This window comes from Podarcis erhardii, assembly GCF_964252035.2.
Source record: "Podarcis erhardii genome assembly, chromosome: 1".
Taxonomy (NCBI): domain Eukaryota; kingdom Metazoa; phylum Chordata; class Lepidosauria; order Squamata; family Lacertidae; genus Podarcis; species Podarcis erhardii.
In genome coordinates this window covers 83,309,422-83,324,350 of record NC_138497.1, presented here as the reverse complement: position 1 = coordinate 83,324,350, position 14,929 = coordinate 83,309,422, and the positions used below count along the sequence as shown (strand labels likewise).

At 46.2% G+C, this 14,929-nt stretch overlaps 2 protein-coding genes across 2 annotated transcripts in view; both read left to right on the top strand.

Annotated features, from left to right (window-relative positions):
* CNTF (ciliary neurotrophic factor) overlaps positions 1–14,929 on the top strand; it is a 160,063-nt gene that overhangs the window by 109,329 nt on the left and 35,805 nt on the right. The gene's annotated exons all lie outside the window — the stretch shown is intronic.
* On the top strand, positions 1,052–6,814 carry LOC309338172 (C-type lectin Cal-like). The gene is made up of 6 exons (XM_081855136.1): positions 1,052–1,208; positions 2,634–2,749; positions 4,646–4,792; positions 5,047–5,161; positions 5,677–5,749; positions 6,098–6,814. The coding sequence occupies exons 1-6, from the start codon at positions 1,157–1,159 to the stop codon at positions 6,138–6,140; spliced, it is 546 nt and encodes a 181-aa protein (XP_081711262.1). The 5' UTR covers positions 1,052–1,156; the 3' UTR covers positions 6,141–6,814.

Genomic DNA, 14,929 nt, shown 5'->3' with positions numbered 1-14,929 from the left:
TGGAGGGACACAGACTAGCCCCCTGTTTGAAGGCTGTCCGTGTAATGCACCATATCAGAAGCACAAATCCTTTTCAAGGGGCTATTTCCCTCTCCTCCCCCTCGTGTTTTTTCTTAGTATCTGCCCTGAACAACTCTGCAATTCAAACGCTTGCTCATTCTTTTGAGACATTTGAGTTAGTCCCAATAAAGCATTGTTCAACTATTGGGCTGTTGTTGTTGTTTTAATTAAATCCACCACTTCAAAAAGAAACAGATGTTTTTAGGCTGCAATTCTACACCTGCTTTCCTGGGATGAATTCCTGTGGAACTCAGTGCAGCTTATTTCTAAGCAGACATGCAAAGAAGGGCACAATTGTTTAAGCACCGTCTCAGCAGCTCACTGAACAATGAGAAACAACTTTCATGCTAACATGAATACATTCTTATATTAATTCTCTCCTGCAATGTTGATGTATGGATCTTAACTTGTGTTTCTTTGGGGTGTTAGGAGGCACTGATATATCTCTTGGCCTAATCAAACCGAGAACGCATCATCCAGCTTCTGTGTTTGAAAGACGTGTTTGTTTGTTTTTATTATTATTATTATTAGTAGTAGTAGTAGTAGTAGTAGTAGTAGTAGTTCCTGAATACCTGGCACACCTGGACTGCAATAATCATATGGATATAGAAAAGCAGGAGGAAATGTCTTGGTAGCTTTATTGTAAATATTCCTGCTACGTAAGAATAGCCTTGCCTGATCAAACCAAAGGGTCCTGTTCTTCCCCCCTCTTGTCCATCTCCAGCTAAGGTAGGGTCTTCCCTGGCTGGGTGTGTGTGTACCATTTTGTGGTTCGCCTCCAGTGGCAAAATGTCTTGGGCCAGCTCTGGAAGGGGTGAAATGTACTAATTCCTGGATTACACAGACACTCTGATGTGTTGACTCTGCTTGGATAGTGTGGTTTTGAGATTAGGTAAGGGGAAAGAAACTGAACAAAAGACAAGCATTCCCCTGATTTGCATAGATCCAAAAAAGATTAAGAACTTCCTGAATCCGGTTCACTTTTTAAAAATTGCTCTTCTTTAAATACAGCTGGCCAGCCTATAAAACAGGTCCCATTCCTCTCCACAGTACAGAGCAACTTTGGACTTTCACGCCTTCGCTCCTTCTTGAAGAAATGGGAACTTGGACTGCTCTCTGTGCCTTCCTTCTGATTGCCTTCATCCATGGTGAGTTTAGACTGATCTAGTGTTTTGAATAGGGAAAATAAGAATTCAAGGACTTTTAATAAATTGACAAGCTTTTTTACACCATGTACATCCTTAGCAAGTGTTAAGCACACAGGCAAATTAGGTTAAAACTTGAAGGTGATGTCAGTAATGATTGATTGCCCAAGAAAGTAATTAGGTGTTCATTTTCATTTGGATCCTGTGCATGCCTATCTGAAAGGAAGCTCCACAGAGTTCAGCAGTGCAATTGATTGGGGATGCATCCTGAAAACCTCTTAACTTTTGAATGCTTCTTTCTAACAATGGCAGGCCTATTACTCCACTGGTGGGCAACCTATTTGTTTTGTATTTGCTCTAATGGGCTGGTATATTTGCTCTCACCTTTCGGGAAAAACGTTTCTGAGCCAAACAGCAGCTCATAGCCAGAACAATATACCTTGTTCTTGTTTCTTGGAGGAAATCCAACAAAGGCTGCTGTGGGATGCTCTAAAGTACAGAATATCATGTCATCAGGGAGTGAGCTGGGCTAGATGGCATGTGGGATTCATTGGACTTGTGAATCAATAGCTCATAACTGACGTTTTTATACCATTTCTCTCCTGTGTGGAGCAATTCCTACAGTGCAAAGATTTTTAGCAGTTTGAGATAGCACGGACTTAGCACAGGGGCCTCCAGTCTCTCAGCCTACCATCTATAACATGGGAAAGGATAATAGCAGACAGTGACCGATATTACAGCATTACCTCTAGTTCACACTCTCTCTCTCCACCCCGCCCCTTGTGCTCAGTTACTGTCCCATCCTGATTTGGGAAGTTTGGCCACTGTGTCTGAACTGGGGAAATTATGCTTGAAACCTCTCCAAAGCTGTGGTTTCTGATTATCCTTTGAAGGCAAATTATGATTTGTCCAAAGCAGCAAGGGAAACAACTGGAGCATGAGAGATTTGTAGGCTTAGCACATTGAAAAGGAAGAATGGGGGGGGGGCGCGTTGCCACGGGTATGTTTGCAAACCAGGGAAAGTATGAATATTACGGCAACCAAGCACATGCAATGCGATCACACAAATGCACGCTCACCTCCCCACCAGCAATGGCCTGTTTCAGACAGGCAAGAGCACTCAGAGGTGGTGCAGGGATGGTCAGGTAAGGGATGGGGCTTAAGGGGCAGAGATTGCCTGGAGAGTCTCTAGGACTAGAAAGACAACTGGAGGGCTGCATTTGGTCTCCAGGGCTGAAGTTTCCCATTGCTGGGGTAGAAGATAGCAGTGCCATTTGGTTTACGGCCACCATGTTCATTAGTACTCATGCCTCTTTGTAAATGAAGAGAACAGGATTCTAGGAGTGTGCAAGAGTTTGAAATGCAGGGTGACCAAATCATTCGACTTAACTTCTTAACTCCATCTTGTTTCCTTCTACTTTGACTCAGGTACCTGTTCCCAAACATGCCTTTGTGCCCGTGGCTTTTGTGAGAGGGGCTGGGTGCAGTATCAGAATGCCTGCTATAAAGCTGTGACACAACCAATGACCTGGACCGATGCAGAGGCAAGTGATTGATGTGATGTCAAAGGGGACAGAAACAGACCAGCCACATGTCCTTGACTAGACCAGATTTGTAGGAGAAGTGGAGGCTGCTCTGTGGAAAAACTTATTGCAGAGGTCTTTGCTGTCCTTCTGGGGAAAATAAATAGTGATTACCTAGAAATACAATCGATTTGTCCACCAACCTTTTTATTTTTGGACATACTGTGGAAACACAAAACTGAGGTCAGATTAAATGCCAACACTTATTTCCTGCCAGGCAGACACACAACTCTTTCTTTCCCCCTTGGCATATCATCTAGTGGCAATTACTTGTGTCATAATGGTGCAATGCTCTGTCCCCCAGCTCTCCTTCGCCCCCCCCAAAAAGAGGACAGCCGCTGATGTTTATCAGGGAGCAGGGAAATATGTCACCACGTAGCCAAGCACTGCCACATATTAACAGAAATTAAGCAGGAGCAAAGCAGGTTCCATTCTCAGCCATGGATGTGCTCTGATGCCTTCACCCAACACTTCTCAATGAGATTTCCCCCGTTGCTTTCCAAACCACAAAAAGTCTGTTTCTTCTTCCAAAGTTAATTTGTTTGCATTAGTGCATTTTAGTCCACTTTAATTGTGCACACCTCAATACAATACAAATCTTTATTACTGTACGGTCATAGACCAGCATAAATAGACCAGCATAAAAGGGTGGGATACAATCATTTAAAATCTGAAAAGTGTTTTGGAAAGCTAAAAGGTATTAAAACAGAAGGTGAATATAAAAGTCTGTAAGAATTTAAAAGAAGCTAAAAGAAGGGATAGGAGCACTGGGCAGGTGTGGAAGAGTATAAAAGGTTGATACATAAAAGACTTTAAGTATTAATTTACGGAGCACTCTGATATGTTCATTAAAACTGGTTTGTGGCATGGGTCATCCTCCGATGAATTTTGAGTGCTGCTGTGCAGAATCTAGCAACATTGCATGTTGTCACAGGATTGGTATCTGAGAGCAGCAGGGAGTTAGAGAATTGCCCTGTGAGCCCTGGGTACTTATGAAGTACTGGGGAAAGGCTATAGTAGGGAAATCAGGCTATATACCTCACTTGATGGCATGCGCTTGAATCCCTCCAGCAGAAAGGTGACAGTCTCCAGAGGCAGTCCTAAACACAAAGAGCACCTCGATGCAAATATACAAAGTGCAGGATTCCCCACACACAAACACACGCACCTGCTTCTGCTTTGCTGCCAGTTATTTTGCTCTAGGAAGAGCCTTCACTCACTAAACAACCGAGGGCTGAATGATTTCCCCTTCACAAAAGCATCTGATTAAAAGGTGATAGTTGAAACCATGTGAATACATGACGGATCTGCACCAAAGCAGTGAAGGGCAAGCTTTTCTAACATCCTTAATTTGGGGGGCAAAATTAAAAACAGCAAAATGATAAATGGGAAGCATATTTTGATGAGAGCAAGAACAGTTGCAATCAGAGGAGCTCCATACTTCATTACAAAACAGTTATACTAATGAAACACAGCTGTTCTACTTCATAAGATTGAGCTGAAGTTTTTGTTGCTTCACCAGGTAACTTAGAGATCAGCGTGTAGAGATTTTAATATATTAAGTGGCTTATGAATGCCTATAAATAAATAACAAAAAACTTCTCTCTATGTCCAGTTTCAAACTAGAAAGGAAAATCGTCTTGGTTTTATAACTAATGAAAATTTTGAGCTTTCTAACGGTACTGTGCTGAGATACGCAGTTATTATGGTTGTGGGGAAAGTATTTAGACAACAACTGCATTGATTTTCCAACTCTACTTAAGAGGGAGGCGTACACAGATATTTGGTTCTTGTGAAACAGACCTTTTTTTGTAATTAAGCAGGAAGTGAATTATTTCCCTGTGCATTTCCTCCCAGATGGCTTGCCAGAGATATGACAGAGACTCTCACCTAGCCTCCATCCACAGCCCAGAGGAGAATGACTTCATTTTTCACCTGATGGGCAAGCCACTGGATCACACCAAAGGAAAGGCCTACTGGATTGGTGCACATGACACTTTCAAGGTACACTATGCTGACTTAGCCATTCAGAATAGCCAAAAGTTCAGCTTACTTATATAAATATTTATATACGCTGTTTGTGATCCACATTGGGAGGGCTTTGCCCTGAAAGGTGGCATATATTTCCCATTTTTTCCATGGCTTTTTATAGGCCTAGTACAATATGCAATGTGTTTTTTTTTCTTTTTTCTTTTTGACTTAGCAAGCCTTTCTTTCTGTGAATGTTTTAGCTTAAGATTCTGTTGATCTTTCCTTAGGAAGGAGACTTTGTCTGGACAGATGGTTCCAAATTTGATTACCGGACGTTTCCTCCTTCACAGCCTGATGGACTGGCAGGCGAACACTACTTGGGATCCTGGGTTTTGCAAAATGGTGAAAAACAAACTCCCCTCCCCTGCAAAGCACTTTTTTGGGAGGGATCAGGGATTTGCTTAGGCATGTGTGTGTCTCTCTCTGTGTGTGTGCTCATACACTGGGAACAAGGGTAATAAAATAGGAAGTAGACCCTGGGGTGTGTGAAAGAATCCACAGAAGCTGAGCAGACAAAACATGAGAGGAGAATATTTTGTTAATGACATCGTGAAGATGCCCTATAAAAAGTGAGTGAACTGTTCTACAACAAATGTCCAGTATGGAAGCAGCCATGATTTCTCAGTAGTATCCTGTGGCTCCTCTGCTAGAAAACATGTGCTTCTTGGGGGGGGGGGGGCTCCTGTAAGAGAGTCTCATATTTTAACTGTTTCATGGCAGGCTAGCATGATGCAGCAGTATGGATAATCAAGTTGGAACCTAATCAAGTAACTCAGACCTTGGATCCATGCTTTGGAGTTGTTTGTAGCACTGACATTTGTGACTTGACCATTTCTCCTTCTCTCTGTCTCCTTCAGGATTTGTGACATGGAATGACTATGCTGTTTCCTGGAAATTCCTATCTGTTTGCAAATACTCCTTGGGAAGTAGGTGAGAACTGGGTTCAATCTCTTTGGAACTTTGATCTACTCTTACTAGTCCAATGAACTTCTTGGGATGAGCACAGGGGAGCAAAACAGCGTCTAGCTAAAGTTCCTGCAGCACTGTTTCTCCAGTTAGGACAAGGGTCCCCAAACTGTGCTTCATTCAGGTGGTCCATGACATGCAACCCACCCTAGAACCTCATGGTGAAGTCCATTAAATTAATCATAACCAGCAAGAACAATAACTTTGGGGATTGTTTCTGTGTAAATATGTACAGGCTCTGGTTGCATACCAGGCTAAAGTCTGGTTGTCATGTTGTCATGTTTTGACCATCATATGTTCTTCTTCCCTAAGCCACGGGTGCTGTGCATCGGAAGGATTCAGAAGGGGAGACTGATGTGAAATTGCTAGTGTGAAAAAAGGCAGAAGGTGGAATCCTGGGATGTTTCTTCTTCCTGTCACAACCTTAACTTGCTTCTTTGTTTCTTTGTCGAGCGTTGCAGCATTATGCAAGTTCATTTCGAGATCAGAGCCCTGGCCAGTGGCTTCCATACAACAGGGAGAAATTGAGTTGTAGTAATTGGAGACCTCTAAAGAAGAAGAAAAGGTTGCAATCCAAATGAGCTTTTCCATTTAAGCCTTGATCAGGGACCTGTCAGTGTCCACAGTTTGCTGGACTCAAAACTCCTATCATCCTTGATGCCTGCTGACTGAATCAGATGGGAGCTAAGAGTCCAGTAGAATTTGGGCAGCTACAGGTTGCCCATTGCTGTAGCAGCAGGAGCCTCAGTGTTAGCGCAGCACAACAGGCATACCCAGTGGGTGATTTGGGTCAGTAGAAGTGTTGCACCCTGTCGACCCTGTCACATACTGTTTTGTTTCTGCCAGTCCAAGAACATTCGGAAAGTACCAAATCCCCCACCTTGGAAAAAGAACCATTTATTTGCTTTCTCTGATTGCTTTCCATCTTTTCCTCTTGCCATTTTGAAATGTTCATCTTTCATCCATGTGCTCCCATCAAAAATCAACTCTGTATAATGCCTATTCATTAAAGACCAACTCTTTTAGCACCGCTTTCTCTGAAAAGTTCTTTTCTGTAAATATGTAAAGGGGGGGGGGAATGACAAAATTGGAGTTGAGCAGAGCAACTTTGGGGGGAAGCATGGGCATAGCCAGGGAAGTGCAGGGGCAGAGCCCCCCCCCAATCAAGTAAATAAATAAAAAATACAGTGGTACCTCAGGTTACAGACACTTCAGGTTAGAGACTCCACTAACCCAGAAATAGTACTTTGGGTTAAGAACTTTGCTTCAGGATGAGAACAGAAATCGCGCGACAGCGGCAGCAGGAGGCCCCATTAGCTAAAGTGGTACCTCAGGTTAAGAACAGTTTCAGGTTAAGAATGGACCTCCAGAACGAATTAAGTTCTTAACCCGAGGTACCACTGTACTTAACTAACTAAACAACTGCATCACAGATAACTTGGTTCTGCCCCGCCCCCAATATAAAGCCTGTCCTGGTCCCCCAATAAATCCTGGCTATGCCCATAGGGGGAAGAGCTCTCATCTGAAAAGCTTAAAAGGTGAAATTAGTGGATGCTGTAGCCTTTTTAAGGACAAAACTTGGCACAAGAGGGTTGATCCACGTGCACACAAGATTTGGGTTTACCTGCAGAGTATGTGCATAATGTGCATAATATTACAGCCTTAATCCTCTGCTATCTGTAGAGCCAATCTGCTTTTGGATTTCTTCACCTTGTATCCAAGCTGATGGTCTTCACCGCACAAGGCACTGAATGATTTTCTCAAAAAGGAGCAGTCCGGTGACTGATTTGGTCGGGGTGGGGAGTTGGCGAGCAATTTGAAGAGCAGCAGCAGCAGCTCCCATTGGCTTCCATAAGATCCAACATTCTCTCAGGGGACTTTAGGGAGTCGGTGCTATTTCAGGAAGAGGAGTCCACGAGTGTTCCTCAGACACGTGCGAAGGATCCTGCACAAAGGATCTACAACATCGCACATCACAGAGATGTGTAATTTTAAGTCTTTATCCACTGCCAATGAGAACCCAGCCATGCAACGTTTATGAGAAATTTATTTTGTGGGTGTGGGTGAGCGAAACATGACGATCTCTGTAAGCATTTTCCTGGAACGAATAATTAATATATTTTGGGGTCTGCGTAAAAGGCGGATCTACACGGATCCTCATGGATCCTCCACTTTTTAAAGAATAATTCCAACAAATGCAATGTCAAATCACACCTAAAAATCATATGAATTCACGAGGATCCGTCTAGATCCGCCTTTTACCTTTTTCCTATATTTTGTAAGCGCAGCGTAGTAGCACGGGGAGAAAGAAACCATTTCAGCTGCCCAAAGGAACCCTCTCCAGCTTTTCGCCGGAGTAGCTCAGCCTCTTGCTATTTTATTTTCCCCCACGCTAAATAATCCCGCCCAGACTGCAGGCGAGGCTGTTGAGCCGAGGAAACCTTCCATACTAGCAGAGCGGGCGCCTAGTGTTCTGCATAGCCGAGGGGTTCGGGCGCGGGGCTGCGGAGCCGAGCAGGCGCCTCTGTCGCCGAGTTCGAGGTTCGCCGATGACAGGATGCGGCCCGCGGACGCCTGGCTTGATAACAAACCTGTGCAACCGCCGCACAGCCCAAACTACGGGAGAGATGAACCGCTGCTGCAGTTTCGTCACACTGTACCTTTCATAGGATCGAAGTGGGAGGGAAAGAACAAAGGGAGCTGGGAACCTCGCCGCCCCCCCCCCCGAACTCACACACATTAGATCACGCGTAAAAGTGTCCGACAGGCGACTTCCTGCGCAAAACGAGTGAATTGGCAAAAGCAGCAAAAGCTCCGGATTTCCTTCTTTCCATTAGGGTGACTTGCTCTATTTCAACAAGCACAACGCGATGGGAAGTTCTCCAAGGGGTATTGGGACGGATCCGTGCGGGATTTGTTTTACGTCCTCAAAAGTGACTCTGGTGGGACTCGAACCCACAACCTTTGAATCGCTGCGCCACGCTAGAAGTCCAATGCGCTATCCATTGCGCCACAGAGCCGCGGGTCACGCTCTTCCCTCTGGCTCTTAAAAGGAGACTTACAGGTTACTTTAAGGCAATCCAGAACGTGTACACGGGGAGGCAGAAAGCACTTGCTTTGCGTTTGGAATTGCAGCCAAGACGGGGTGGCGAGTAGTAGAAGAAAAAAGAACCGACATGACTATTGGGGCTTTTAAAATGGACTAATAAGAGAAACAAAATCTGTGCACCAGAAATGGGGTTCGAGCCTAGGCAGGCTTATGTGCCGACTGGATCTCAAGCCCTACGCCTTAGCCATGGTTTACAGAATGGCCCAGTGGCTAACTTTTATGACTCCTCAAAATAAGGTGAATAAGTTCGGTGTTCGAAATACGGCTTACTATGAAAGCGTCTTTATTTAACAAAGTTCACCAGCTATTAGCCAGTGCTGAAATGCTGATGCCCATCTGCCTTAGCGAACCAGAAGCAGCAGCTGACCTAAGAGTCAGGCAGACAGACAGGGGACTATTTCCTGCACCTGTCGATTTTTTATTTATTTTTGGATGTGTGTGCGCGTGCGTGTGTGTGTGTTCACACCGCTCAAATGTATGGATCCATTTCTTCCTATAATACGCAGCTAGCTGAATGTTTCACTTTGAGCCCCCGCCCCCCCCCAATGAAAACTTGGAAAGAGCTTTCCGCTGCCCCCTGGCGCGAAGCGGGGGAAATGTTCTCCGCCTCTTGCCGCGAGGAGACCTCCCTGAGTTTTCTCGCCGCTTTTGTTCTCTCCCGCCCTCCAGACCGTGGGATCAGATGCGGCGAGACTTGGAGGAGAGTTTCTGTCTTCCCGTCCGACCCGAGGCAGCAACAAATGCAAGTGAAAGAAAGAAAAGCCTTTCCTCCTAGGAAAAAAAATCCTTGTGCATGTATCCCCGGTAGCCGCTTTCCTGTGCCCGCCAGGGGGAGGCGATCATTCCCAGGTTCAGTCCCGGAAATCTCCGGGTAAAAGGATCAGGAAGAAAGCAGGGCGGAAGCCCTCTGGCCGTGACAAAGTCAAAAAGCACTTCATCGCAGGCCTTCTAACAAGAGAAAAGGAAGCCCAGGGGTCCCTGACTCTGAGATTCCCCAGGGCTAAGAAACCTGCCTTCCAGCTTCCCATCGGGGCAGCCACGTGGGCTCACACACCGCCAGAAGCCACTCCAGCAACACGCGGCAAGGAGGGTTTTTACGCCACCTCTCCAAGTTTGAACTGAGAAGGGGCTGCCTAGGAAGGGCTGCCTCGCCCTCTTTGCCAGGACACCGCAGACCCCACGGGTCTCTAACCGCGGCCAACTTAGAGGCGCCTCTCCAGCCGCGGAACTGGTCCCCCTGCTTCGGCTGCAACGCACCACTTCCGGTGGACGGACGACGACTGCGCGGAGGACTAGAAAGAAACACCTATAGGGATCCAGCCAGTCAGTTGCCCACCGGCCTGGCGTGCCATCTGTAGGGTTTTTCCTCAACCTGTGGGTCCCCAGATGTTGTTGAACTACAACTCCCATCACCCCTAGCTAGCAAGGCCAGAGCTCAGGGATGAACAGTTCTCCTCCCCCCCCCCTTTAAAAATATTTAGGGGTACTCTCATTTTGACTCAAGAAAATCACCATTTCAGTAGTTCTAATCGGGAAAAATAAATACCGTAAATGGACAAAAGTACAAAGATTCACAAAATGTTTAGGGGAATGCGTCCCCCCCAGGAAAAAAAAGCGCTGAATAGAAGATAATAAATAAAATCAATATGGGGAACATTCGAACACGTGGGTTGCTCTTCTGCAACTCTTTTGCAGCTACAAAAGCAGAAGCGGCAGATCCTGCGCCCTGAGCCCAGACGGCGTCCCCCAGTCCCAGAGTGTTGAAACGGGTTGCCTCCAGTCCTTTGCTCACCCCATCGCTGCAAATATATCGGGAAATGCCAGCTTCGTCCAAAAAAGGGATGCCCCCCGCCCAGCGCTAGGTTCTCCGGCGCGTGATTGATACTGTGACTCTTCCATCATTGAAACCCCTTTGCTTTGCCCCTTTTAACTCTTCGTAGGAACCCCCATTCCCAACCCCGGAGCATTTCCAGCCCTCACTGCCGCGAAGCAGCGGACTTTTAGTGCAAAGCCCGCAGGGGGGGTTGGAGAGCTAGGGAGTTTCAGTAGATTCACCCGTCCCCCGCTGCCAATCGGACATTAGCTTAAACCACAACATAATGCACAAAATGTCTGGAATCAGCTCACTCGGAAGATATATAATAGCACAACTTAATGCAAATTCCCCAGTGGGTATTGGGATCTTTGGCAAATTTGTTTTCATCCTCAAAAGAAACCTGTGACTCTGGTGGGACTCGAACCCACAACCTTTGAATCACTTCACTACGCTAGAAGTCCAATGCGCTATCCATTGCGCCACAGAGCCGCGCGTTAGGTTCCCTCGTCTTCCTTAAAGGACACTTTTATGTTACCTAAACAGTGGCATCCATATGCCGGAAGTTTTCTTGGGGAGTTATAAAACAGTTGCCTTAGGTTGGAAATTGCAGTACATCTGGGGCGGAGAGCAAGAAGAAAAAGAGTTTAAATGACTGAGGCGGGGGAGTTTAAAGCGGACTAGCAAACAAAAGCTCCTTCTCTTACCAGAAGTGGGGTTCGAACCCACGCAGACATATGTCTATTGGATCTTAAGTCCAACGCCTTAACCACTCGGCCATTCTGGTAATTATGGTCAGCTTTAAAAACACCATGGAATAAGCTGAGTAACTTCAGCCTTTTGAGGCGCGATACACCCCCCCCCCCGCTGGACGAAGAGCGCCTCCATTCAACAAGCTGCATCGAGTAGTAGGCAGAAGTTCAAAACCCATCTCCTAGCTACCCTGCCTGCCAGGATTAGTGCGTACGACAGAGTACTACTGGAAGGGGCACGTTTCACACGAACAAATGTAAGAGAATTCATTTAGCACTGACAACTATAGTTGGCTAACTAATAATAAATCTTACGCTTTCACCAGACATGAGAAGGGTCTGTTTGGTGGGGGGGGGACTCAGATATGCCATTATGCTTGTTTGCTTTCATACTGGAACAATAGGAACAAAGTTTGATCTCCCCACTCCCCCCCCCCTTTACGTGTAGGTAGATGCGTGCTCTCCGTCTCCACTCGAAACCTTAGTGCCATTCTCAAACGAGGCCGCAAGGTGGCAGCACAACGAGCTGCTTTCAAAGGCAGCAGCGCGCTGCGGGCGATGCTTCCGGAGCAGAACTTTTATCAGAAGCGAAGACAAAAAAAATTGGGAAGAGAGCTGGTAGGTTTTTCTTTCGCCCTCCACCTGAATTAGACTGAAATTATAGACACACCTACCTAGGAGTAATTACCGCTGAACTCAGTGGGGCTTACTTCTAAATAGACTTGCATAGGATTGCAGTGGTTTTTATTGTCCTCGTTGCCTACCATGCAGTCCTGGTTAATTCAGAAGCAAGCCCCATTGAGTGCAGTGGGATTTATTCCTGGGTAAATGTGCATTCAAGGGACGAGGGTGGCGCTGTGGGTTAAACCACAGAGCCTAGGACTTGCCAATCAGAAGGTCAGCGGTTCGAGTCCCCACAATGGGGTGAGCTCCCGTTGCTCAGTCCCTGCTCCTGCCAACCTAGCAGTTCAAAAGCACGTCATAGTGCAAGTAGATAAATAGGTACCGCTCCGGCGGGAAGGTAAATGGCGTTTCTGTGCGCTGCTCTGGTTCGCCAGAAGTGGCTTAGTCATGCTGGCCACATGACCCGGAAGCTGTCTGCGGACAAACACCAGCTCCCTCGGCCTATAGAGCAAGATGAGCGTGCAACCCCAGAGTCGGTCATGGCTGGACCTAATGGTCAGGGGTCCCTTTACCTTTTTAAATGTGCGTACATAGGATTGCAACCTTGATTAGCTGTTGTTGTTTGCAAGCAGGCATTATTCTATGGGGAGAATGCTAAGGTGCAGTGAAGGAACACCGTGAGAAATCATGATTTCAATCTCATGCACAGGGTTCTTCAGCTTTCTGTGCCCGACTCCAACACTCCCACCTGTATTATCACATATCAGGGCCTGAGGTGGAAAACTCAAAAGGCACCTAAGTTTCATTTGACATAAAAGGAACCACTGTGGTGTAGTGGTTGGACAGGAGCCTGGGAGACCAGGGCTATCCCCACTTGGCCACAAAGCCTGCTGGGCAACCTTGCAACAGCCACTGCCTCCCAGCCATACATGGTGGGAGTGCCTAGAGATAATCCATAAAAAGCAGGTCTGTAGGCACTAGTCCACAAGTCTTGAGCACTAATGTTCTATACTCATTGAAAATGTTGAGATTCCCCAAATGGCTCCCAGTCCAGGGTTAGTGTGCCTGTTTCTCTTCCAACAGAAAAGTTAGGAAGTTGGATGGAAGAGGGTGGCTGAAAAGAGGTACATGCCACACTTTCACCATGTGATGCGTCAGTTTTCAATTTCCAATGAAAACAACTTGCTTTGAAAAGTGCAAAAGCTATAGTTTCTGTGAACAGATTCAGAGCTTAAGCTGGGGGCCTGGATAGCTATCAGACCTCCTCCTCCAATACGGATCAACTTGATCTTTAAGATCTCTTGGGGTGAGGGGAGACCCTCCTGTTTGTTACATGACCAGAGTAGCATTTAGTCATTTGGTGAGAGTGCAGAAGCAGGCCTTCTTGATGATGGACCCCACCTTCTGCAAAGCCCTCTCAATCATTAGTAATAGACACAGGAAAGATCTTTGAAGAACATTTTAAAAAATTGTTACCGAAGTTTAATTTTTATATTCTGTTTTGTACACTGCTTACCCGATAGCTTTGCTATTTATACCATTTTTAGAAAGTTACTTTGTACTCATTTTTATGTAAACCACTTTTTACTTTATTAAGCAGTAAAGGTAAAGGTACCCCTGACCATTAGGTCCAGTCGTGACCAACTCTGGGGTTGCGGCGCTCATCTCACTTTACTGGCCGGTGGAGCCGGCGTACAGCTTCTGGGTCATGTGGCCAACATGACTAAGCCACTTCTGGTGAACCAGAGCAGCACACGGAAACGCCGTTTACCTTCCTCACCAGAGCGGTACCTATTTATCTACTTGCACTTTGACGTGCTTTCAAACTGCCAGGTTGACAGGAGCAGGGACTGAGCAACGGGAGCTCACCTAGTCACGGGGATTCGAACCGCCAACCTTCTGATTGGCAAGTCCTAGGCTCTGTGGTTTAACCCACAGCGCCACCCGCGTCCCTATTAAGCAGTATAAAATGTTAATAAACATATAGGTGGTACTGGCAAAGCACTGGCTGTTCTCTATCCTTCCAAAGAGGGTAAATCTCTTCAGGTAGCAGCAGCAGGACAGAAATAGGGTAGCCAATTTGCAACCTAGACAAAACCTCCCATTATTAATCAGCCACCCAGTGGAAAAGGAGAAAGCAGTCTCAGCTTTCCATTTTTCAAGCCAGCCACTCTCTGCACTTGGCTGAAGCAAACAGGTCTCTGTTTTGGCCCCAAAGATGGAAGAGGCCATAGATATGGGGCCAAAGAAATAAATTTGACTCTGTCAAATATTATACACAAGGAACCCTGATCAGCTCACCGGACAAGATGTTAGGCATTGGAAGTATATAGAGTAGGGGTGGGGAATCTCTTTTCCGTCTGGGGGGCACATTCTCTTCTGGGCAAACTTATAGAGGCCACACTAACATAGCCTTCTCTATCCTTCATCAAGGCAAGTAAGAGGCATCATCCAAGTTCGAGGACCGATTCCAGCCACTCAAGGAAGTTGTGAAGGTAAGGGAGTGGACTGGGGAAGAGTGCTAGGGAGGGTGACTTCGAAAGTCCTGAGGCCAGTGACAAAGGCCTGACGTCCCACATCCCTAAGCTAGAAAGACACTCCATTTGTCATCCCTGTCATGCCATGGAATCAGTCACAACTGAAACAAGCACTGCAAGCTTGCTTTCTAGGTATACTCAGTTCAAAAGCCTACTTTACCCTTATCCAGTCTAGAGTCTTAGGCTAGGGAAACATAAATGGTGAGCATCCCCAGTCTTTTCTCCACAGTCACTGATACTGACACACAGCACTGGGACTGAAGGAATCCCAAGTCAAGTGAGATTGTTGGCAGGGTTCAACATTTAGCA

Coding starts and splice junctions, on each gene's coding strand:
- LOC309338172 (XM_081855136.1), top strand. CDS start 1,157: ATGGGAACTTGGACTGCTCTCTGTGCCTTCCTTCTGATTGCCTTCATC. Junction 2,750..4,645: donor TGACCTGGACCGATGCAGAG/GCAAGTGATTGA, acceptor ATTTCCTCCCAG/ATGGCTTGCCAGAGATATGA. Junction 4,793..5,046: donor GTGCACATGACACTTTCAAG/GTACACTATGCT, acceptor ATCTTTCCTTAG/GAAGGAGACTTTGTCTGGAC.